General features: G+C 39.9%; 1 protein-coding gene across 1 annotated transcript in view; it reads right to left on the bottom strand.

Annotated features, from left to right (window-relative positions):
* trps1 (trichorhinophalangeal syndrome I) overlaps positions 1-27,064 on the bottom strand; it is a 90,700-nt gene that overhangs the window by 3,463 nt on the left and 60,173 nt on the right. The window contains exon 9 of the mRNA XM_070846693.1: positions 3,161-3,283. Coding sequence (XP_070702794.1) covers positions 3,161-3,283 — 123 coding nt within the window. The remainder of the gene's footprint in view (positions 1-3,160; positions 3,284-27,064) is intronic.

Genomic DNA, 27,064 nt, shown 5'->3' with positions numbered 1-27,064 from the left:
GGTTTCTAAGCAATAAATCTCTCATGCTTTTGGAATGTATGCTGCGTCTATGCTGAAATCGCCTAGAACAACATGTCCACGTATGTGAATGTATTTATGGTTATGTGTGAACCTATGTGGAAAACCTTATGTCTGTGACTGACATTGTGTGGCCCTCAAGGTATTTGTATGAAAGCATAAGCTTATGTGTGAGAGCCAGCGTGTGTAGTAAGACAGTGTCATTCTCAGTGTGGAGTGTATCATTGCAGAGCAGCTACTGAAGCTATTTAAGAAGAGAGGAGTCATTTAAACCAGCAATCCAGAGATGTTCTGCTGCACTTGTAACATAAAGAAATGATTACCACATTAATTGTGACAATCAAGCCAACTTAACCTCAATATGCTTGTGACTAAACTAGCTCTACAAAAATCCTCAGCAGCTAAACTGCTAATCGTCACTGTTGAAAATCAAAGACCTGTCCTGCTGATGATATTCATACACATTTTAGACACCTGGATCATTACCATAAGCAAGAGTCCATCATTGAGCAGACTGACAGCCGCCTCATTTACACAAATTATGTCAGTCAAATCTTTTACATTTTTCTCATTCCTTATGGTCCTCGGATTTTGTAATTCTGGCTAAGGACCGAGGAGTGAGGAGTATAAGAGAAGACAGACTAACGACAAGAGGTGGGATAAATGAGAAGGGAGAAAGACTAATATATGCTGAACAAAGGAAGAAGTAGGGGGAGGAGACATGAAACAGAGGAAAAGAAAGAGGATGGAGGGAGGGACAGGAGTTAATACAGGAGGAGGATGGCTAAAGAAGAAAGGACACAGCACAGAAATCGCGACCCCCCATGGTGGAAACAGTCCAAAACTGTGCCCTAATTACATATTACACACTAATTTTTTAGACAGATTACACCGACTCACTCTGTAAAGGTGACAAAACAAAGGATACCCAACAGTCAGTATGAATATTGTAAAAATCTTTGATTTTTTTTGAGTGTGCTGTTGCTGGGCATTATTTTCCCAAAATGCAATTATAAAAGGAAATAGAGGAGGAATTATGAATGGTAATGAAACACCTTAGAAAATAACTATTAAAACATTATTGCTGTATATGTGTTAAGTGTAGTTGTTAGTGGCATTTTAAAGTCTTAGTTTCATTTGCATATAATATTCTATACAGTTAGTATGTAGTGTGGAATTGGGGAAACAGCATAAGTTTCCCTTCTTGCTCCGTTCAACATGTTTTGGTCAAACCTCTCCCTCATTACCTGCCTCCAAATGTCCTCCTCCTCCTCTCTACCTTGCTAGTTTACAGTAAGTGTCTTGGTCACAGGGTGTGTAACTACATGATGTCTGATATGTTTCAGTATGGGAACTTGATCACTGATCTCTGGAATCTCACCAATTATTTTTTTTAACTTCAGTTATTTATTTATTAATTTCATTTATACTGTATATTTTGTAATGACAGCTTCAAGCCCAAATAATCGGATATGTACAAAGAAAGCAAGACGGTAATAATTTATAGCTTTTCTGTTTCTACCACCCTGTGTGAGACCCCCAAACTGCCGAACAAGCACACACACACACACAAGATAACCATAATGTTGTACACCTTTATGGCTGAGTGTTGGTTTGATCGAATAGCTGGGCTTAGTTGCTGCTGGTACACATAATTCTCCCTCTATCTATCTTTCCATCACTTTCCTTCTCTTCTTGGATATTCCCCTCTGCATTCTTCCCTAATCTCTCTGTCTCCCTCCATCTCTCGATCTTTATACACACCCTCCCCCTTCATTATCTTTGTCCTCACTCTTTACCTTAATCCTCTCCTCTTTTTTTTGTCTTCCTCCCTTTCCTCTTTGTTTTTCTTGCTCCCTTCCCTTCATTCCCTCCCTTCATGTCTACCTTTTCCTCCCTCTTTATTCATAACTCTCCCTTACCCTCTCTCACTCTGAAGTGTTTTACTAGCTGCTATCCTCTCTAATAATGTGTGTAGAGCATATAAAACTTTTATTATGGGATATAAAATACGGTTGTCGTGAAGATTGTCAAGAGAAGAGGGGAATGGAACGTGATTGGAGCAGCAGATGAGATGAACGGGCTGAACCAAGGACATCTGCAGGGGCAGGAAGGAGTAAACTGCCATGGCTTGTCATCCCCTAAAAGGTCTTTAAAGCTCCATTCGATAATTGCGGTACAGTGCTCTGGGTTGTAACACGGTCAACCCACTGACGCATTTATTGACACTGTGATTTATTACACTGAAACATTTTCGTTCACTTTGAGATTTTACAAGCTGAGCTTAAAATGCCAATATGTTAACATGAACCTGGCATGCACATATTTATATGTTGTGTTCAGAAGGCTTGTTTGCACACCCGCAATATTTGCAAATCTCCAAAGCATATAAATTGTGTTACATATTACACTGAAGTGTGAAATCATCTTAATCCCCATAAAAACACATCTGAGGTGAGAAAGCTCAATATCGTGAAGTCAACTAAATTTGAGGCTGGGTCTTTATCTCATCTGTAATTCATGCAGTCTAATTAAATTTAGGATTTCCATAGACTTTCCCCAGGCTTAGATGGTAAAGTTGATTCATTCCATCATATTTCTCACTCCATGGAACTCCCTAACTGTGACTGCTGAAATGGTCTGTAACTCCCAGCTCCCATTGAATCAAATATACTTTTTAGATAGAATTACTTTTCCACAGCGGGATTCGCCAAATATATACAATAATTTAACTGCAGTATGCGCAATTTAATTTGTGTCGTATGCTAATCGGCCAGACAGGAGGAATGATAATTAGTGGTCAAAACCGCCCTGTGGAGTCTATAAAATATTCTAAAGCACTGGGTTCCTAATCCAGTACAACCTTTATGAGTGAGCATGCGTAGGTCCCTTATGAGTCGATAGGAATTCAGCACTGCAAATTATACATGATGATACGCCTGAGTTTCAGCTCAATTCTAGGTGTTTCTCACTTTTCTAATTTGTCTGATAGAATTGAATAAAGGGGATCACAAACGCACAGAAACTGACACTTAATATACCACATCTGGTACAACTGTTGTATTTCTATTTAGCTCACATTTATCTCATGCCTGCTGTTTTCAAGCACCTGTAAATGTATGTATGTAAATGTATAACTTACCGAATGTAGTTTTTGGTATAAACCACATGCGTTGCAGACGTAGCCTCCATTAGCGTTCTTCCTCCACAACGATGTCTTTGTGGTTAGACAGTTTGCACAGAAGACCCCGCTGCCTCTGCGCCGCTACGGATGGAGAAAGAAAGACAACGTAAGACAGGGAAGTAAAAAGAAAATAGATTGGTGAAGGAGCATTGGGAGGGTGAGAAGAGGAAAAAAGGGAAATAAGACAGAAAATGTTGACTTAAGTTTTGATACGTTTTCAATTTTCACACTCAGAAACAATGACTTGGCAGTAAGGTCAGGAGGGAGAAAGAAAGAAAACAGATTGGCTTGGTGGCAGAGAAATGATGTGCTCTCATTTATCATGCCTAATGGAAAATCCTATAGAGAACAATGTTCTCTACACTGATTTTCTCGTTATAGAGCAAGGTTAATAAAAACACTAAAATATACTTCAATGAAAAGAAAATGATCCAGTTGTGCTGAATAAGTTGTGTGTATTCTTAATATGTGAGTGTGTGTCTCTGAGAGGCCGTGGGATCTGGGAAGACAGATGTGAGATACTACTGTAAAGTTGTCGAGTACTACTCAGCGGACATGTGGAAAGAGATAAGTAATGTTTTCACCTTGGAGCATTAAGTGTTTTAGTGTTTATATAAACTGCAGGAGGTACTTTACAGGTAACTGTATTAGTGTGCATATTCTTATACACTCACCTCTGCAGTTCACGGAGCAGTGGAGCATTGAAAAGTGTGTGCAAGGAAGGGAGGGGGTGAAAAGGCCAATTGTCGTGGCAACGTGCTCCATCACAGTAATGAGCCAATCACAACGTTTCTCCATCCCATTAAGTCTCTGGCCCCATTCACCACCTTTATGACCCTGAGAGGACAGCATACCTCATCTTTCTCCACCACCACTCTCTCTGTTTCTGTCTGTCTGTCTATCCAACCATTTCTTCCTCTCTAATTCTCCGTCTCTTCTGTAGGTTTTATCTCTCTGTATTTAGCATTGTCGCTCATCCAATCTGTTTTCTGCTCCCCTCTAAATCTAAGTTTTCAATGTTTTTCAAAGTGTTTCACTGATTTAATAATATGAAAATGGTCAAGAAAACACCAGTATGTAATTCAGTACACCTCATTGATGATCTCACTATGGTTGTGTTAATAAATGTCTGCAAACTGTATGTGCCTATGAGTTTGACTTACTAAAATCCATAATTTCTTTGTTCTGAGCATCTTTTCCTCTATCTCTCCGTCTTGCTTTCTGACTGTTATCCCAATCTGTTTCTCCCTCTCCCTCCATCATGGACTTTGTGTCCACTGGGACCTTCTCCTTTCAGCGCAGGCTTCTTGTTGTTTTATGTTCATGACAGTGCTGAGAGCTTAGCATATTTTTTTCAGGCTCAGAGAGACCAGTGCTAGAAGTTAAAAACATTTCAACTTTTCACAAAAGAGCGCTGCACTTCAATCAGGCTGTCTGTAGTCTCAGAGCTACAGATGGAGCCACTACCAGCACTTCCACTGAGCATCTGTTTCGTGCTGCCAGCTAAAAGCAAAGGAGCCCAGTGGGCACAGCACTGTTCCGTTTATTTTTGCAGTCTAATGTACAAAAAGGATCACAGCACAATTAACCACTTCAAATTTCTCTGGAAAAACACACCACACACAGACATGCACATACATGGCCTTGGCAATGCAATGCAGATCCATTTGTAGATTGTCATTTGTCGGTTTGGTGCAGTTCTGGTGCTGCAACTGTGAAAAAATACTTTCCAAATGCTAATTTTACATTGTGGTGTTGGAGAATTCCCCCAACATTTAAATGTAATGGAAAAAGAAATATAATATTAAAATAAATTATATGACCATCAAAATAGCAACGAATCAGGAACTGATTAAACATCTGTACTAGACAGTGTTTAAGGATTAGACATCAATCCTCCTGCCAATGAAAAGGGGTTTAATAGCTCTTTTGTTTCCTTGCTGTAATTTTAGCTCATAAACACACATTTATGATGACATTCTTCATACTGTCTGGATCTGACTGAAAAGTTTTAGATTGTTCAAAGATTTAATACAAAGGAATACCATAGATGTGTTTATTTATACTGGAAAATCTTTGTCTCCCCGTCTCAATATGTGTATAATAAAACATTCTGTTTACAATAATGTTGCATGTAATAAACACCTGAGCTAATATTATACTCTTTATGGTACATGTGTTTTCATCCATCTGACATCAGACAGCAGAACACTTACATGATCAAATCCTCTCAGTGGCACACTGAGCCAGAGACTGTATGTGTGTGTGTGCCTGCCTATGTGTGTATGTTGCACACACCATACGGTCACCACATGTAGAGAGACAGAGCCAGGTGATTGATTGATGTACGCTTCCTGTGTCTCTCTGTGTGTGTGTGTGTGTGTGTGTGTGAGTGTGTGTGTGTGTGTGTAGCGTTGCAAGCCAAACACTGCATCTGTCATCAGAATTCAGTTTCCCTCCGAGCGCCCAAATCACTCACATATGGCCCCACAGCTGCCCCTCATCGCAACACACGTGCACACACACACACACACACACACACACACACACAAACGCACACACACCTGAAAATATTTGCTTCCACTGGCTAATGAAGGCATGCAAGATTTGGATGAGAGGCCGCAATCCGCCAAGAGAGTGTGTTTTGGGGGTATCTTGGCTACTCCAAAACCATGATAAAGGGATAGCAAAGTAGGCGCGCATTCAGTATGTGTGTGTGTGTGTGTGAGTGTGTGTGTGTGGGTGCGCATGTGTGCATGAGAAAAAGAGCGAGCGGGGGGGGGGGGTTCAAGTGTCAATTACACAGGAAAGTGCAGATGTAGCCTCCACCACCTTCCAAAATGCACACGTGCACACACAAGACTTGGCTCATGATCTCTAACTTCCCCTTCAATCATCAGCTGGTTGGCGTGACATATGTGGAAATGTGCAAGCTCACGTGCGTGCACACACACACACACACAAACACACAGAGTTCTACTGTTAGCTTAGGTTGTAGTGGGAGCACATCTCTTGGTGACTTTGTAACTGTGTTTGAGTGCTAGGTGAATCGGTGTGTATCTACAGAATGTGTGTATATCAGCGCATGTTTTTGTGATTGATTACTGATACCTGGCCTCTCCCACTCACCTCAACCTGCAGAGGAGGGCTGCAGGTAATTAGAGCTCAGGGTCTTAATGACATCTATTTATCTGCAGCCTATAATTCCATTCAATTAGCACCACCAACAATGCCCTCTGACACACACGTGCAGTGCATGTATGCAGAGGCGCACGCAAGCACAAATGCGTTCATCAGTAAGGAAATGAAAGTCTTTATCAACTTCCTCCTAATCAAGCAGAATCCATGACAACAAATACACTTCAGATACAAAGTTAAGTTGGGAAGTATATTTGAGTAACCAATGTAAACACTTTTCTATTATCCCAAGACCTATTTCTGAGTTGTGCTAACATCTGAAGCTGGTGTCCATTTTCAGTGTTATTAATAAAAAACGCACTTGTGTAATTTTCTTATTCCTTTGTACTCAAATACAGATGCACAGATAAAAGACATCAAATAATTAATCTCCTGATGAAAAGATCAGATCAGCATAAACAATGAGTGTACATCAAAAACATAACACTGACAGGTTGACCATATTTGAAGATTTCATCAGTCTCATAATGCTCATGAAAGGTCCAGCAGAAATTAAGAGTACAATCTCCTCAGTGGCACACTGCACATAAAACAACATTTATTGGTTTCATAACTTTCACAATCAGTGTGATCAGTCTCTCTGCTCTAATGCACTGACAGCTTTAATGGAGAGCCTTCTTCCCCTTGTGGGAGAAGATGTAATGCAAGAATGCATAAAAGAGACTACAAAACCTTACCGTTGTTTGTTTGGGAAAATATGCACTTTGAAAATAGGCTACATTTTGCATTACATGTATTCTGCTCCCTTCTGTGTTCGTGAACAACTCCAATACTCCAATTTTAATTTTGTTTTTAGACTTTTATGGGTTTGCACTGCTTTGCCAATTTTCCATTAAATGGGTTAAAGTGATTGCTATCCTTTAAATTCAAACAGAAGTTATGAGCTGTTTCTCAGTGACTTTTTCGTGACTCTTCTCATAAAATATACTAATAAATTATAACTTTATTCTCGAGAATCTGATTTCTCTTCCAACATCAAAACATATGGTGTAACCACACAGTGGCTGAACCCTTCAGCTGTAGCTTTGAGCCCACTCTGACATTCTCCTGAAGCCATAAATTTACAAATGTTGTACAAACTGTTTACACAGCATGATCTTTTAGATCTTCATGGAAGAGCTGGCCGAGATAGATAAGTATCCACTGGTTTAGGTTGTGTAGTCTCTAAAATGTATTTTAGCCACCATCTGCAACCAATATGTGGTGGCATCTTTAAACTCTGGTGGTGTAGCTTAACTGGAAATAATTTGACGAGGCAGACTGGTGGCTTACACATGATTTGATGCTAAATGTTTTACATTTACTTTGAAAATAACACTCAAGCTAATTGTTGTCTCCCAGTGTATTAAAATATCTTGTTGTCAAGGTCTTAAGACATCATCCACCCATTATCTATACTGCTTATTCTTAAGGGGTTGCAGGGGGGCTGAGGCCAATCCCAGCCAACATTAGGCGAGAGGCATGGTGCACTCTGGACTGGTCACCGGCCAATCGCAGGAACAACATATAGAGACAGACAACCATTCACGCTCAGACTCACACCTACGGGCAATTAAGAGTCACCAATTAACCTGCATGTCTTTGGACTGTGGAAGGAAGCCGGAGTACCTGGAGAGAACCCACGCAAACATGGGGAAAACATGCAAACTCCAGTGCTAACCACAGCACCACCTTAAGACATCATCTCCCGATAATTTCTACCAGTTTGCTTTAAATACTTGATAACCAGCCACTTTCAACAAGCAGGATTGCAATTTTATAATGGCACAAATCTAATTTAGCAAAAAGCAAGCTGACTTTTCACTGTATTATGGTGAAAGAAACCGACACTTTCAAATATTGAACTGCTGCTATCCTTGAAGTAATGTGGCACAATAGACAGATACATAGAGAGAAGTAAAAAAGAGGATAAAGACACAGATTGAAGCATCCTGCTGTCTGAAATACATTCAAAAAGAGGGCTTTCTAAAAGTCTTTCAAAATGAAATTACATTTAATTCACTTAAGGAATAAGTCAGACCATCTTTTAACAAACATGTACACACACACAGACAGACACACGCCACCTACACACATTGATACACGCACCGACTTGCATTAAATCAGCGATTATTTAATCAAGGTAGAAGACTAGCTGGAGGAATTAACTAAATTCCATACTGCCAAGTCCAATATCCTATACACTGGATCAGGCTCTCTCTAATTTGCGTGCGTGCGTGTGTCACACACACACACACACACACACAAACACACAACTGTAGAAAAAGAGGAAAAAATAGACCTATGGACAGTTTCAGATAAAGATTCACTAAGTGAATCCTCCTAACGTGCACACACACACACACACACATTAGAGAGGCATCTGGGACCAATCTAAGAGAGTCCCCCCATAGGTGCTACCAACCATCAACTACATGTGTGTGTGTGTGTGTGTGTGTGTGTGTGTGTTTGTCCAGGTCTGTGTATGTGTTGCGTATAAGGCTGCAGTAGTCCATCTATGTGATTCACTTTCAGACTACTGTGCACATCTAAATTGCTTCCCCTAATAGTATAATTAGGTTTGAGTTGAATGAATTTAAGTTGAAGTGAATTTATTCTGCTAGTATATTCTTACTCAACAAGGAGAAAAAAAAACAACCATTGTATGGCACCATTTAAGTTGCAGAGGTATAAACGGCATACAGCCACTAAAGCAGTTCATCAGGCCACTTATAGATTGTTAAAGTCAGCAGGGAGAAGAAAGATTCACTACAAACAATCTGTGATTCAGGGAAAAAAATAATTAAGAACTGAACCTCTGTTTTTCACTTGGAAAAATGGATATGGTCCAACTACAACCTGGAATGGAGGCTGCTTTTCCTGCTGATTATCTACTCAGATGACTTTACAAGTGAGGCAGGGAGAAACTAGTACAGCAGCAAATGTGCAAAAATGCACTGCGTATGGTGGCCTATCTTTGTGAAGGGCTGGAACCAAACGACTAATTATCCCCTCAGGAATCACCAGATAATCATAACGTACTATAGAAAGAAAATGCTATGTTTTTCAATTGTGTGTAGAGTCCTCCCACTGAATTCTAAATAACAAAGTTGAACATCAAGTTTTGCAGCTGAACAACACTTCAAAATGTTGTGATTTCTGTAGCAGTACAATTGCAATACTAAACAAATTAGAACTTCTTAAAAAAAAAAAACATGTGGCATACAGTAAACTGTTGCTAAACAGATGCTTGTCTGTTTCCTGACAAAGCACCTACTGCCCAGTCACACCGAGTATGACCTTCAGCTCAGTGTGCGCCTGCTCCGAGGTCCCCTCTACACACTACCTGCAGCTCTCCTCTGGCAGTGTCTGGCACTCCCAGCACAGCGATATTTGTAAGCACATTCAGCAGTATCTCCCCTTTTTGGAGGCTGCGGTGACACAATTTGAAGAAAATCAAATTTTAGGACAAAAAAGTTCAGTGACGACATGAGACTGTTTAAATACTAAGACTGGTTGTTAGGAGCAATCACGAACAAGGCTCAGTGAATAAAATCTGACCTTAGACATTAGCTATGCAGTGTGAGCAGCAGGAGAGGAGCTGGAACTTGGGCTGCGAGACGGATTTCATAGGGAGTCATCTACTGCAATAGCACTGGTGAAGGTATTACTCTGAATACATACAGTATGCATACAGTCATGATGCAATTGTGTTTGGGGCAAAGCCCATAGCTGACGGCGCGTACGTACAGTGGTGTGCAAAAATGTGGGCATCTCGAATGAAAATGCCCTTTACAATGAATATTTAAATGAAAAAAAAGACTTCTAAATGGCACAAAGTTCACATCAAAGTTTCAAAATAGAGGAATAAACGGCTGTTACGGCCCATGGCCTTTGGTATAGTGTTTCACCCTGTCTCCCCCTGTTTGTTACAGAGCACCGCCTGTGGACTGGAGGCGTGACTTATCGGACTGCGGCACGCCCACACCTGGTTCTCTCTCCCACAACCGGTTACCATTGGCTGATTGACCATCCAGTGAGGGAGCTCCTCAACTCAGCGCGCTTCCTTTAAAGAGAGACCGGAACCAGCAGTCGAGGCAGCTGTTTGTTTGATTGTGTTAGCAAACGTGGTGTGTGTTGCTCTTTGGTAAACAGCTTGCCTCTGTGTAAATCTCTCGCTCCTTTGTTAAAACCTGTCGATCCTTTATGAGGACTGGGCTTAGCTATAGCTACCTTTTTGTTTGTGTGTTCGGTAGCTTCGTGTGTAAACGCTGTTTAGCGTCAAGGGTGCTACTCCCCTGTATTTTTGTTCATTAGCATAGAGTAGGAAGTCTTTTGTTTCTTTTACCTTTGAGTGGTGTCCGAATTTAGTTTAGTTTAGCAGACTCAGGTTGAGTCCTCTTTTTGTTCTGATTTGTTGTTTTGTTTGAGTAGCAGCCAATCGCCCACCTCTTTTTCCTCCTGTCATTGTTTGTCCGGCACACTTTAAACCACGCCAGTTTGTAATAAAACAACTGTGAGCTGACCTTTATTGTACAATCTGGTCCTTTATGTCTGCGTCTCTTTCCCCTAGCGAGCCGGGGCGTAACAACGGCCCTGTGCAAAAGTTTGAGAACCCTTTTGGATTATCCTTTGCTACTTTTGACAACAATGATTAATAAGGCCCAGACTCTGGTGATTCATTTCTTAGGGCTTTAATGAGTCAGGTGAATGTAATTCAAGGGCTAAATTATTTAATCTCATATTACTCCATGCCTTCCAAAGCAACCCGTTACATTCTGTGCTGTTCTGTTTGGTGCTAACAACCATGTATTCCTCTAAACAGTGTCCAACGGGTGTCAGAATCAAGACTGTTCATTTCCACCAACAAGGAGAAGGCTATAAAAAAAACTCCCTAAACTTTTCAAACTAGCTACTTCTACTGACAGATACATTATCAGAAAATGAAAGTTAACTGGAGCAGTTGAATGCATTCAACTCAAATGCTGAGAATAACCCACACATCACTGCAAAAAAGAAGAGCAGACACAGGTGTAGTTACTCACAGGACAACAATGTTCACAGGAATACTTTAAACAAAAATTACCTACATGGCAGAGCTACAAGAAAAAAAAACAACCTTTCCTTAACACAAAATGAAATGTGCAAAAGCAAAAGAAAACCTTCAGAAGCATTGAAGTTTGAGGCTTTAAGGAACATTTTGCTTTGGACTGACAAAACCAAAATGGAATTTTTGGTCAAAATCAAAAAGAGGTATGTTTGGAGAAAAAAGGGAAAAACGGACTGAAAAGTTTTCTTTAAAAATGTATAGCAGGCTCTAATATAAAATAGGTTAAGGTGTTACTTCGCTATACAAAAAAAGAAAGATCATCCGGTGAGGCAGAGCATACAAGCCTCATCTGTTTCACTTCTGCCAAGATAATCAAGTGTAACGACCCTTTTATCCCTTCTGTCTTAGGCCCTAACGTGATGGTATAAGCAGGAGGAAAGTGATGATCGCTTGTCATTGATTGGTGTTGATGGCCGTGTTAATGATGACGGTATTAATTTGTCTTATCCTGCTGACCTGAAACTCTGTACCAGCACCCAGAACTGTCTGTTGTTCTGCCTCTTAGCCTTTCAGTTTTATGCAAGTTGCTTTTAATAGCTGCTGGGACAAAATAAAGCTGAAAGTGAAACTTGATAAGTGTGATATGTGCTGGGCTGTTATAGCAGTTTGTGCAATGAGAATATTGTACATATACAGTTGCAACTTCTCCATAAATATAAAAAAAACACTGCTAGTCTCTTCACAGCAGAGGGGCTGGATAAGGGACAACCCAGATCCTTTGTTAATAAGATACTACAACACATACACATACACACACATGCATGCTCAGCTCTTTGTGAGGGTGAAATAAAAGGTGTCAGCTTTCACAACAGCCCTGTCATTCTGTGTGCGTGTTTCCCTGTGTGTGTGTGTGTGTGTGTGTGTAGAGAGAGAAAGAGACCAACAGAGTCTAAAGAGAAGCACCAGAAAACACCGGAACAAGATGACATCACCTTGACACACACACACACACACACACAGATGTGGGCCACAATGTGTGGCCCTCTTCCCTCCTTTCAACCTCCTTTCATTCTTTCACCCATTACTATCACTCTTTTCCGGCCCTTTTTCCTCTTTCTGTCATGGCCTTTTCATCCCTCCGGTGTTCAGTCCATACAGTAGTTGCTACCTTTTGTTGAGTCTCTGTGCAGAAAATGTGCACACTTCATACACAAACAGACTGGGCCACACTTAAGCAAAATCCTATTTTCATTGATCTAATTTTGATAAACGATCGCGGTTGCATCGACTTCACAGTTATGTGTTCTGGGTAAAAGCCTGATAATCAGTGAACTGTAAGAGAGAGAGAGAGAGAGCTAGAGAGCGAGCGAGAGATAGAGGGAGAGAGAGGGAGAGACAGAGAGCAAGAGAAGCACATTAGCAAACAGAGAAAAAAGGAAATCGTTCCACGTTGATCTAATTTTGATAAACAGCCTCAGTGCATGCAGACTCTGAGTCCATGGACCAGGATTGTGAATGTGTGCTCATGTTGTTCTGTACTGGAGTGAGTGCAGTAATGTGTATTTATGTGTCTCTTTTCTCTGTTTGTATCTGGACTGCTGATATCCAGTTTCGTGGGTTTGTGTTTATCAAGAAACTGATTCTATGAAGCTAAAACTTCTCATTTTGATAAGATAGCACAAGATACTCTGTGTGTGTGTGTGTGTGTGCGTGCGTGCGCGCGTTTTTCTTCTTTCTGTCTTCCTGATTCAACCTTGTACCTTCTCTGTGCAGTGATAGAGCATGTAATACATGGAGAGGAATAAAAAAGAAAACAGAGGGCAAATTTCATAAAATTAACCTGAAACAGACCGAACAGCTTTATTTTGTATCAAATTAGTTAGTGTTTACACCTTCTATATCCCTTCTCTTTATGAAGCACACTTTAAGAGTTACTGATCTAAAGCTAAAGCCCAACCTGGATGTTTTGGGGACAAAAGATGAATTTGAGGGGTCACTGGATGATAGATTTATCTTTTTTCACATGAAACACTTATACAAATACTGCCACCTCTTTACGCCTATTAAAAAAAAAATCTGAATATCATTAAACTGCATAAAACACAAACTAAGGTCATAACCTCTCATGGGGGGGTCAGAAGGACATTGCTCCATTTAATAATCTGTGATCAAGTGCATGAAATTCAATATAGAGTTGAAGGATAACTAAGTATTTTTAAACCATGAAGTAATCCTTTGGGGCAACCACGCTCATTAAAGTATGTCCACTAAAACTATTTGCTTTTGCCACTGAGGCAAAGTGTCTCACAATACTACAGAAAATGAATCCTGCACAGACAGACCTTTAGATCTTTTTTGCTCAACATGAAATTACCGTTTTATTGGTGTCTTCAAAGCCGCCAGATACCACTGACAAAAACAGTAATTTTACCTCGCAGAACATGGCAGTTGCTGGTCTACTACTGCAATGATCAGTTAGTTTGTTGGTGTTATTGTGTGACCTTGGCGTTTTAAAAGGTTAGTTCAGATGCAACACAATACTTATGTGACACACAATAGTGGGTGTACTTTGACCCCAAAGGCTTACGCCACAGTAATCCTTCCTGTGTCATTGTAACCTATTCGCAGCCCGCTTGTGGCTGCCAGCTGAGCTGATCTACTGGACGAAATAACTTTCTGTACCTACTACTCATTTGGAATGCAAAATATGAAAAAAATAGGAATTTAGAAATAAAGTTATATGTGAAAGGAATCCAGCTGAATTTCCATTATAAACAAAAAATGTTCTGCCTTTTCCTTTATAATTGATAATTTGTATGTTCTTTATCTGGTTTTATGGAATACATTTTCTTCATTAAAAAGCTACATGTTCATTTCCTTGGTTAGAAGTTATTTTCCTTATCTAAAATTATATTTCCTTCCTTAGAAAACTTTTTTTTTTTTATATTTGTGTCTGGAGAGCAGTGACCCACTTCACACTGACCAGTAAAGCACCATGTCTGTGTGTGTGTGTGTGTGTGTGTGTGTGTGTGTGTGTGTGTGTGTGTGTGTGTGTGTGTGTGTGTGTGTGTGTGTGTGTGTGTGTGTGTGTGTGTGTGCACGTGCGTGCGCGTGTGTGTGAGTGAAAAAGGGAATGAAAATGAATGTTTAAGTAAGAGAGCATGTGCATGCATGTATGTGTGTGTGTGTGTGTCTTCATGAAAAGGGCCTGTAGGTTGACATTAACACACTTTGCTGCAACATGCATGCACACACACACAACTTGCACATAATCTAGTGTGGAAACCAGGACACTGAAATCTTAGCTCACTCCACTGCCCAAAGGGAGAGAGAGAGAGAGAGAGAGGGGGAGAGAGAGAGAGGGAAATATACAAAAGTAAGAGGAGAGAGTTATTATAATGTGCATCCTTAATACCTGTAGTCTTATCCACTGGTATTAAGTTTCTTATTAAATGTCTTAGACTGTATTTTATTGTTTATCTGGGAATAGTTTAGTGGGCTGATTCCCACACAAGGCAGACCCACATGACCCATCCAGGTACTGGTGGGCTGGAAGCTAACATTCCTACTATTAAGACTGTCTGTGTGAAGTGTTGAAATGAACACTGCTCGAACACTAGGCAAACTGAAACCTAAAACACTAAACTGTGCCACCTAATCAGGCAAACAGATGCCCTTTTGATGGGAATTTATGAATGGTTGAGGACTGCAATACTGTGTTTTCTCTCCAAGCAGGGATAACAGGTCATCCCCCAGCCTAAATTTAGGATATTATCAGCATCCAAAATAAAGTGATGCCTGACATATGGGATATCTAGATAGAAATATATCAGTGGATGATTACTATACCAAACTCAAGTCACTGCTCAGGATTAAGGTAAATTAGGAGGTTTGGTGTTTGTTTCTTGGTATTAAAAATGCTGACCAGGCTCCAAATTTCATGTAAATGCATCATAACCTTGGATGCATTTACAGCAAGTAATTTTGCATGACTGTGCTTTGCTGTTGGAGGCACAGCTCTGAGGCTGTGCAGTTAAAAGCAAAGCCTGTCATTAATAATTAAAATCCTCCCACTTGCATCACTGTAATAACAAGATGATGACTGTGAGGTTTATGTGAATACATATATTTAAAAAACAATTTTAAAATGGGCGAATAATGGCCTAAAGACTCATGATACAGCAGGGCTTCCTATTAGGGAAAGATATATATTTCATAGGAATTATAGGCAATTCTGCTCTTCCTATTTACTGAAATATCCATTTCAAATAATACAGAGTATTAGTGATGGAACTTGCACATGACATGGTTTTGGTTTGTTTGCTGTGCATGCAGAGGTGTTTGGACATCACTGTGTGGGCATCATTATCATAGATCCTCCTTTCCGTCCACTGTTTCAGTGAACTATCTTGCCCTCTTTAACTGCCTCGTGCTCAAGCTCAATTATACTGCGTAACGTTACTTAATAATGATGTTGTTCAAAGGGGAAGTGAATAAGACATGCACAAATAAAAATACGACATTAAACTTTGCATACAGTAAGCTGACCTGACAGGCAATAAACTTTAATAAGTTAAAAACAATCAAAGATGACACAAACATGCACAAACACATTTCTCTCTGTTAAACACTGACACAAAAACAACTTGTTTTCTAAGTCCCTAAATCTCCATTTTGGATTGATGACAACAGCTGTATCACTAAATGTTTAAAACTGTTTTAATCTAAACAAGGTAAAGATGTACACACACACACACACACACACACACACACACACACACACACACACACACAACGGCAATACATCTTGTTTGCCAAATGACCTTGGATAGGAAAGATTTTGCTACTTGAGAAGAGAAAGAGGGAAAGACGTTTAAAAAAAATGACAAAAAAGAGGAGTAAGATAAAAAATGATTGAGGGGAAAAGAAGGAAAGAAGAGAGAGAAAGAGAAGGTGGAGTGTAATTCCAACCAAACTGCATAATGGATGGCACTTTAGAGTATTACACCTCTAAATGACCTCACACACAGACCACACTGCACACACACACACTGCCTTGCCAAATGACTTTATCTCCCCAATTAGCCCTAGCAGGGAAAAGCAAGGTGGGGAGAAGATGAGGAGGAGGAGGAGGCCTATGTGGAGAGGGGAGGAAAGGGAAGGAATAGTGAATTCACGAGTAGAAAAGAACATTTTTACAACATCACTGCCATTTTTACTACTTTAAATTCCGCAGGGGTCCTGAAAGAAGCTCCTCTTGATAGGTTTCAATGTAGGTACCTACACAGCAGAATGAATTATTGTCTGTACTTTTACATTCACCAATCACTTTGTCTTGCCTGTCACCCAATTTAGCGGTTTGTCGACCTACTCACCCACCTGGTGACCCACTCGCCTGTTTCTCTACGTGCTGTCAATACACGTATTGACAGCTGAAGTAAACACAGCCTTTATGGGCATAGCAAAAAAAAAAAAAAGAGAGAGAGAGAGCGAGAGAGAGAGGGGGAGGTTGCAGGGTTTACCTCTTTGGTGAAGTGGAACATTTTCAGAGTCTCTCTCGACCTCAGTCAGATGGCAAATTATGTATTTTTTCCTGCTGTATGTGAGCATGTGCATGTGTGTGTTAGAGTGTCAGAGGTCATGGTTGTGGGAAATGAGCAACACTGAGTGGGCACAGAGGTCAAGGTGAACACTGAACAGAGGAACACACACACACACACACACACACACACACACACACACACACACACACACACACACACACACACACACACACACACACACACACACACACACACACGGTGCTGGACAGTACATCTAGTGCTGAATTCATTGATGCAAACAGCCTTTACAGCGCACACACACACACACACACACACACACACACACGCCTGCAGGGACACAAAAAGATACAGATACTCAAATAAAAGGTGAGCAACAAAATTTAAAATCACTGTAAACTGTTATTTAGCTGCCTTAAAAACATTATTATGAAAGTTTTTAGGGAAATCATAGATAAATATTATTTTAATCAAAGCAACAACACTAACCTTTATATTAATTCTATTTAACAAATATACAAAATGGTGTTAAAAATAAAGGAAATACACCGAAAATAGTAACACTGTATGCTCCAAAGCCCGGTGAGCAGTTCAGAAACTTCAAAGTGCACTATCAAATTGAAGCCAAAAGGACAAATGATAAGGCTAGCTAGCTCATTATGGCCCACTCATCAAAATGCAGAAGCCATATTAGACTTCTAGCAAAACAAATGAATAATACTTCCGCAGCATAATGAAAGCAGAAGCAAGCTTTTTCTTGAATGTGAGAGTATAAAAATGAATTGAGTCCTACAACAAAGTCACAAATTTAGCAATCAAACGTGTGTTGTGCCAATATTTTGATTTAAAAATGTGTAGGAGCATGGTGAAAGCCATCTTCACCCCTACAATTCAAATCTATTTCTCCATTTCTGTCTGTCTTCTGATGGCTTTATCTCCATCTACACACAGTTTTTCCCTACATATTCAGTCAGTCATGGAAGCAATTCACGCCAAGAGCACTACTGCCAGTGATAAAGAGTGCCTGAAATTAATGAAATACTGTGACCTTTAACCATCATTACTGTGAAACTGACAGCGCTGTAGCATTTCATTATGCAAGCCTCCATATGACTGTGCACAACCGTCAGCAACCCTTCAGAATATTGTAGAGTGCTGTTGACTGTATGCTGACATTGTCGCAGAGCGGTGTCAATGATGGAGAAGTCAGTTTGTTGAGTAGGTGCTGCTTTGTATGATCCACCAGGTTTAAGTGTGTGTGTGTGTGTGTGTGTGTGTGTATGTGTGAGTGCACAGTAAGGCAGCTGGGTGTGTATGCGGTGCTCAGGGTAAGGCTATATTATTATTTATAAGGAGGGACTTGGAGCTAGTGACATTACAACACTTGTTACTGAAAGGGGAGACAGACAACTCTACGTTGACAACATTGCTGTATGCACAGACACACAAAGAAACACAATACAGCATGTCTAAGTGTTTTACAATGCCCCCACATGAAAAGCTAATTGTCATCAAATTGGCTTGCTTGTTGGTCTGAATTCCTATAAATATAGCAGTTCTCCTGACTAAAGAATGAGCAGGAGATAACCAACTGTTTGCAGCAGCGTTATGTGTAAGGCCTACAATGAAAGGCACGCATTTAGATAGTTTGGAACACTGCGGTTACGACTGCGCCTAACAATTATTTTCTATTATCATTATTGATCACTCTCATGATGAGTTTTTACAATTAATAATTTATTAATTCATCTATTATATTAATAAGATTTGGAGTCTGCAGCATTGCTAGCAGCTCTCACAGGCTGAATACATTCTCATAATGACAATACCAACATGCTGACCTTTAGGATTTACCATGTCCACCATATTAGTTTAGCATGTTAGCATGATAAGATTTGGCAATTATCAGTTAAACAAAACACAACTGAGTTGGATGGAAATGTCAGTCAGTAACACTTAGGTATTTAGTCACAAACAAAGTTTTGAACAAATCAAAATTCTGATCTTAAGAAGGTACTAAATAAAAAACTCAGTGGAACACTCAGAAGTGCTTTGGTGACTCCTGACTTTTGTGTTTAGAACTTATGCTTGGTTAATCAATAAACAATGTTGCAACCAATTCATTTTCATTGAACTACTCAATTAATTAATGATAATAATATGTTCTAAGCAACAGCCTTTTAGTGGATTATTATTACTGGTTTGTACAGTTTATTTGGACTTCCATACGTGTGCTGTGAAAACTTGTCATTTGTGTATGTATGGAAGATGTGTGAGAGTGTGGTAGGCATGGTAGTGTGTGGTAGAGTATGTGTGAATTTCAGTGTTCATGTGTTTCTCTGTGTGTATATGAATGCATGACTGAATCCACTTCTTTGCCGATTTGTATGCGCTTGTTCTGAAGCACCACCGATGGTAGGTGGTGAGACCAGCCAGGGGCCTGTTTGACATTTTCCACCTTGACAGGCCCTCAGGGTGGAGTTAGAGCCTAACACATCAATATCTGAATTACTCCAACCCCTTCTCCAGCCCTTCCTCCCTTCATCCCTCTCTCCTCCTCAAAGTCCTTTCACTGCAGTGGGGCCACACACACAGGCACACAAAAACACAAGCCCAAATAAAAGACACACACACACACACACACACACACACACACACACACACACACACACACACACACACACACACACACACACACACACACACACACACACACACACACACACACACACACACACACACACACACACACACACACACACACACACACACACACACACACGGTGTTGATGGCCATGCTCTAGCTGTCAAGAGGAACTGAACAGATCAGCTACCCTCCAAGAAGTGTGGGTGGTGGGTGTAATCGATGTCTCATCTTTGTTCCATTAGCTCCAGACAGCACCATGTATGATAACCCTCATGTTATCAGAGACAGAGAGAGGGAGAGGGAAAGAGAGAGGGGGTGAAACGGTTGCTTAAGGAACTGTTAATTTTTTATAATGTGGATCACACAGCTCTCCATCTACTGAGAAAACGGCATAAACAAGAAAAGGTGTCTCATTCGTCCTCACAAAGTGGGCAGTCACTTTATCTGAGGCCTTAATTAGACTTCTCGAAAGAGTGTCTTTTCACACATGGCACACAGTGCCCCTGCCAAACAGTCAGATCTATCAACAGGTTTGAAACTTGGCCTAAAATCAAGCTCTGCTCTCACTGCTTCAACAGCAGTGTGCTAAAGCTACAAGGCTAGATCTGGAACCCTGAGCTAAATTAAGGCCCATTGCTCTATTTGTACTTACTGTATCTCTGCAATCTGTAGCTGTTAGAGTTGTAATTGTCAACAAACCCACATCTCCAGTCTTTCTGCATGTCGTCATCACTAATTGTTGCAAATGTTTTTAAATTACAACTGCATGTGTCCTAATGTGTGAAACTGGCAGTAGGTTTGTACAATACATCGTGCTACTAAGTAGGAGTGTTAAAAGGGCTTGTTAATGCACTGCTAGCTTAAATGACATACAGAAATTACCAGTTGTGATTACTTCAAGGGCTAAAATATCAACATGAAAGAAAATACACACTTTAAATTGTATTTTTCATGTATGCAACATCTTTTGTAGTCTGATACTTGTAACTATGCAAGTTAGATTTATATCAAGGGCCATGAAACACTGGCTGTTTGGATTGTTCAAGGGAGGTAAAACAATGAAAAAAAACAAACTGAGCAAAATTTATTAAATTCAAAAAACCAATAACAAAAATCCTTGTAATAGAAACAGTGGTTGAAGAGAACTACAAAGCAGACTTTTTCATTTTCAGTGAGAAATGGAACTGGGTCACTCAAGGACAAAGAATCTCAATTTTTCTCTCTGTCTATCTCTTCTTCTCTACCACCCCTGCAGAAAGCAATCTGTTTGAGAAAGAATCCCAAAGAGAAAGATACAGAACGAGAGAGAACAAGAAGGAAACGGAGAGAGAGAGAAACATAGGAAGGGAGTGAACAAATTACCACTAGTGAATAAGATTTTGTACTAATAACTTGATATTATCCACCATACCCACATACACACAGACATCACTCGGATCCTGCTGGAGGGCTGACTTATTATCCCCACAGTGCTACACAAACTCTCGCATTGAAACACCCGCGTGTAACTAAGACACCTACAGCTGGCAAATAGTGCGACCTTCAAAGTGGTAGTTAGCAACCAGTCATTACTGAGAGAAGTAAAGGAAAAGGGAGAGGGGAGCGGGATGAGACAGAGGGTGATCAAGGTGGACAGGAGTTAAAGAGAGGAAGGGGATAGAGACACACAGAGAAGTGAAGAGTCAACAGCTCAGATTTACTTTTTCCTTTTTTGTTTTCCTTTCATTATTCTATCTCCTGCCATATCTTCGCTCCCATCTCTTCACAGCGAGAAAACAAATAAAAACAATAGAGACACTACAGGTTGGAGAGGAGTAAACAGAAGGGAGTGGAGCACAGATACTGATCATTTCCAACAATAGCTCTGCCACAGAAATACAACATAGACAGATGAGGTAATATTAAAGGTAACGACACTCCAAAATATGTTTTTACTGCAGCTGGAATCCAAAGCGTTGGGCAGCTGGACTGTTTGTCCATTGCTTATGGTGTAATGGGTGTACTATGCAGTCCAAAATGGAAAAACTGGATACAGGATAAAAATGCCTGGCATGACAGCATAGATCTAACATCACGTGACGATTTTGCAATTTTGTAATCATGTGACATTAATTTTATCTTTATGTGCAAGATGCCACAGCTCGCTGCTCCCTCTAGTGGTTCAAGACTTCAGTGGAGATGTACTATCATGGATTGAGAGCCACCTGCTCCCATACCCTTTAGGACATTACATGAGGTGGTGCGTGGTCATTTTCTTGACAGGCAAAAATATTGTCAAAGTGATTCTCCCTGGTTTACCGTACCTGTAAATGTAAACAACCGAACTGCAAGTATGTGTGTGTGACGTAATTCTTTTAAAATTAAAGCTTAAAAGGCGAAAAGGCTTCTGCTAACAATCTACTATAAAGTCTGTAAGGCAACACATTTTTGAGGGATTATTTCCTGGCAGAGACTTTCCATTTCTTTCTGTGGGTGTCAGATGATTGACAGTAAGCAGAGTGGGGTGTTGTGGAAAGAAAAGAAAAACTGTACTGAAACTGAAACAAAACCACATTAAGGCTTCATGTGACGGATTATTACTCATTACAAACTATTTTTTCACACAAAACATGAATGCAGGCAACAAAAGGCTTCTTCCTAAAGTAAGAAAATTAACCGTCATAACTCTGGCTGTGCTGTCTGCAGGCAGATATCAGCAGGCACGACCAAAAAGAAGTGGGGAAAACAAGCCAGTTAGGAGTCATCGTTTAAGTTAATGTTTATTGCTCATTATTACTTTCATTTTGTAGGACATTTGTAAACCAGTTATTCTGTTATAAATATATAAAGCATTGTTCATATGGCACTAGGGATGAAATATGTAATTGAAATGTTTCTGACTAATATTGTCATTTACGTTGTTAATATTTTCTATAAATTAAACAACATGCTTGTATTTGTGGTCTACGTAGTATTGTAATATATAAGTTATAGTTGTATAAATCACCTCTGACAAGGTTTTAATGTCAGATTAACCAGTGTGATTGATATGAAAACTGTTAATAACGTTAGCTTCGCGAGAATCCTGGAGGTCTCACATCAGAGATTTTCAGGTGACAAACTTAAACACATCTGTTGTTTGCACTTGACAAGATGACAGCCTATTTGCTAGCCTCAAGTCTGTAATTAATATGGAAAGATCTTGTTTATGTACAAAATAAGTCACTACTCGCTTGGCTGCTTTTAAAAAAAAGAAGAAAAAAACACAACTGATTCCTTATTTTTCACAAAGCTAAGAAGTTTAGTCGTGTTCCTTCTTCAATTAAAAAATGTTCGGCTAAAGATAAGAGTGTGAAAGCGAACACATTAGCCAGACAACATCCAATTGGTAGAATTATCTTTTGCAAACTACAGCTGAGTAAATTCACCGGCGACAGTTGTCATTATAGCTGGTGGAATCAACAGATGCAGACTAAGCTTATAGTTGTATATTGTACTCTTTCAATTTTGATAGAAAAATGGGTAATTGTTCAGCCCCATGACACATATTGTAATCTCCCCTCTCTGACAAAACCATGATACTAAAGAGCGAGGGCTATTGATTCCAAATCACTGCCAGTTATCTGAAATCTCCCAACACAGATGAGCAAATAGACCAGCAGCTGGACACCCTGGACACAGATGGAGTAAAAGAGCCTGTAAATATATAATGGGAAAAATGACACTGCAGAAAACGGACTCTTGTGTTTGCTCATACAGTATGTGCATGTGTGTCAAGTGTGTGCGTCAAAGAGTGTATGTGTCCATGTGTTGGTTCCCCATCAGCTTGGTAATAAAGTGTTAGGACGAAGACAGGAAACAACACACGTGTACACACCCACTAACCAACCTATCCGCCCACACACACACACACACACACACACACACACACACACACACACACACACACAGTGAGCAATGTTATGACAATAACTCTGAGTTTTACAGCCCACTGTAGCTACACATCTGGATAACATCAGGACACACAGGCGCAGATAAAGACACATACACACAGACACACATGCAGAGTAAGTGAGAAGTACAGAGATGATGTCGAAGAAGAGAGATGGCCAAACGAGAGAGCACACACTCACATACTGCCAAGAGAAGGCAAGAATCTAGTTTTACCCCCTTTCTCTCCCTCGCTCTGTTTTACCCCTTTCTCTATCCATTTCCTCCTCGTTCTCCCTCTCTTTCCTTCCTTCTGTTCTCTCTGTCTTTTCTCTAATCCTATACGACAGAGACACAGAACACAAATCTCCCTGTTGGCAGAGGAAGAACAGCGTGTTTCTACTGAGAGACGAAAAGAGAGAGAGAGAGGGAGTGAGAGAGGGTGAGAGAGAGACAGAGATTGACTGTTGAACACCAGTTGAAGTGATTTATGAGGTTGGAATCTGTGCTGGAACATATGTAGACACTCCTTGTCTTTCGTTCCTTCTTTCAAGCACACACACACACGCGCACGCAAATGCGCACACACACATACACAGATCACACTCTTTACCCAAACTGAGTGTGTCTAGCAGGCTGCAGGTTGTTAGTTGGTGTACAGTAGACAGATACACATTGTGCAGTCACACACTACATCCTCTGTAAGCTACAGCCATTACACATAAACTGTACTGCACACAAACCACACACACACACACACACACACACACACACACACACACACACACACACTCACACACAGAGTATCCTGGCAGGCTAAGGCAGTTACATTCAGCTCCTCTGGGGAGCCACATTTCTGAATCATTTGAGTTACGATCCAAAAAACTTTACAAGAAAAGCATCCAACCTAAAATTATCTTAATGAGAAAAATCAACCAAGACAAAAGAATACCACAGCCTGTTTCTAAAAATCACACCAAAAATATGACTGACCTAATTCTTTCGGGGTTTACAGTTTCTTTACTTTGATCATTACTGTGTTTTTGTTACATTTTATGACATTACACAGGGACCACACTGACTTAAACTCTTGTGCAACATTTCTAGTTGCGAAGGCAATTGCGAAAGCATTTGCTAGCAGTTCCTGCTTGTGTTAATGCTTTTGGAAAGATGAATGCAAAAACTGTAATCTGTTAGGCATGCAGTATGTGTTATAGTTTCCGCAAGCAAATCAAATCTAGAAATACGACTGAATACGGTAGTCAGTCCCCATGTTTATTACCAACCATGGGCCATACAACCAAAACAAAATCTACAAAAAGCCATTTCAGGTACAACCTTACCCAGACTAATGAGGAAGTGCATAAAAACATCTCAATTCTCGCAACCTGGAATTAATGTACACCAAATATTTATGAACTGGCAAGAATGGATGGTGACCTTTGGAGGCTCCACTGTAAAGTTCACAAATACAATATTTAACTAGAAAGCCAAACACGCGTCTTTCACCCAGAGTTATGCAGTTGACACCTGTTTAAAATACATGTGACAGGTGAAGTCATGATCACCCTTGATGACCATTGGAGCAGAAAAAAGTTGTTGTTTAATCGGTCAGCAAGTCTTTGCTGAATTTTGATGAGTGATTATGTAGTGAACAAGTGGTTGTTTGCATCTTTTCTTCTCTCTTTGTATCATTACAGATTACATATTGTTACATTTTGAGCTGTTGGTTGTAGTTGCAGCAATTTCCTTATTAATTAATTAACTGATCAATAGAAAATTTATTGAAAACTGTTTTGACAATCAATAACATTGTTTTAAGTATTTTGTCAAGCAGGTTACAAATACTGGATGGGCCCAGATTCTGAGATGTAAAATTTGTGTTGTCTGTTTTGTAAATTTCAATAAATTGATATATTGGGACTGTTGGTTGGCCAAAACAACAGTGAAAAAATAATCTGCAGATTAATCAACTATAAAAATACAGCAGCCCTACTTGGTTGGATTAAAGAAGCAAATTGAAAGTGTTATCTTAATTGTAATGGGCTTGTTTTGTCTTATTTTGTAGACAGAACCAGTGATTGATCAAGAAATAACCAATAACAAAAATAATTGTTAGCTACAACCCTATTGACCGTGGTATGTAATGATATCACTTTTACGCATGTGATCTTTTAGAAAATAAACAAGCTCAAATTAAGTGATATTAGATATGGCATTATTAAAAAAGCTATTAAAAAAACTGCAGTAATTAATGGCATTATTATAGAAGCTCTGATGCAAAGACAGATATTGATATGAGTGAGAGAAAAGGGGGAGGGGGCAGACAGAGGGAAGTAAAGTAAAAAGAAATGGGGAAATACTGGTATCCATCTCACAGAGATGAATAAATAGAAAGACTGTTAAAATGCAGACAAAAGAAGAGGATGAAAGAGAGAGATCAACAAATAGAAGCAATATTGTCTATATTGTGCTGATGAGTAAGAATTAGTTGATTCTGTAATCTGACTTTGTCTCTTTTCCTTCCCTTTCGCTCCCTCCCGATCAGTCTCTCTCCCTTGTTCCCATAGTAATCATTCAAACCTGATTGCTCTGATCCCTCTATTCTATTTGTCATTAAATACAAGGCACATGCACACACACACACACACACAGACAACCACAACCCTGCATGGACACACATGCACACCAAGAGACAGAAACAAATGCCATTTAATCAAATCGTATAAATAAATAAAAGGTTTTTATTTCCCATAAGTCCATCTGGTCGCCTGCTTCTCATCACACACACACAGCCTTCATCTGCTGGTCAATAAAGCACACGCACACACCTTCACATTCGCACAAATGCACACACTCTAACTCAAAGGCACGGATGACCACACACATTGGCCGGTGAATCTAAATGTAGATGAGTTCAGCCTGCTAGAACGACTGGCGGCAAGAAGAAACCTTTATCAAGCAAATCTATTTGTTTTTTGTTATTTCACACACTGTGATTGACCATCCTATCAATCGGTTTAACAAAATGTTATCGACATGTGTGGTTCGTTGCTTTAATTTCAGAGCACTCTGCAATTTAGCTAAAATGTGACTACAGTTCTGATTCAGTGCTTCAGTACCAAAGTATTGTCAAACTGCAGAGAATAAAAATAGAACCAAACTTGGGGCACTACATAAACACACGGCAGACAGAAAATCCTTTATACTTTTATGTGCCGATTCTTCTTTAAAGGATTATACCTTTCAAGCAAGTAGTCGTCTCCGTTACTTCTTTCTTTCTTTTTTAATGCTGTTAGGAACAGAATAGGGTAATTTGCTGTCTGATGCAACACAGAGCAGAGAGAGTAAAATATGAGGAGTCACCTGTATTTTTTATTTCTTTTTACAAGACTAAACCCATGTTGGTGGTTAACCAAAAGCAGACACTGTGTTGGTAGTGCTCTTATTTGTCAGATCTGTTCCACAGGTACAATCTAGGCGACATAAATCAGCTTCTAGCCTGTTTTGACTAAACA

Source organism: Pempheris klunzingeri, chromosome 16 (assembly GCF_042242105.1).
Source record: "Pempheris klunzingeri isolate RE-2024b chromosome 16, fPemKlu1.hap1, whole genome shotgun sequence".
NCBI lineage: Eukaryota > Metazoa > Chordata > Actinopteri > Acropomatiformes > Pempheridae > Pempheris > Pempheris klunzingeri.
This window is presented reverse-complemented; position numbering and strand designations above follow the sequence as displayed.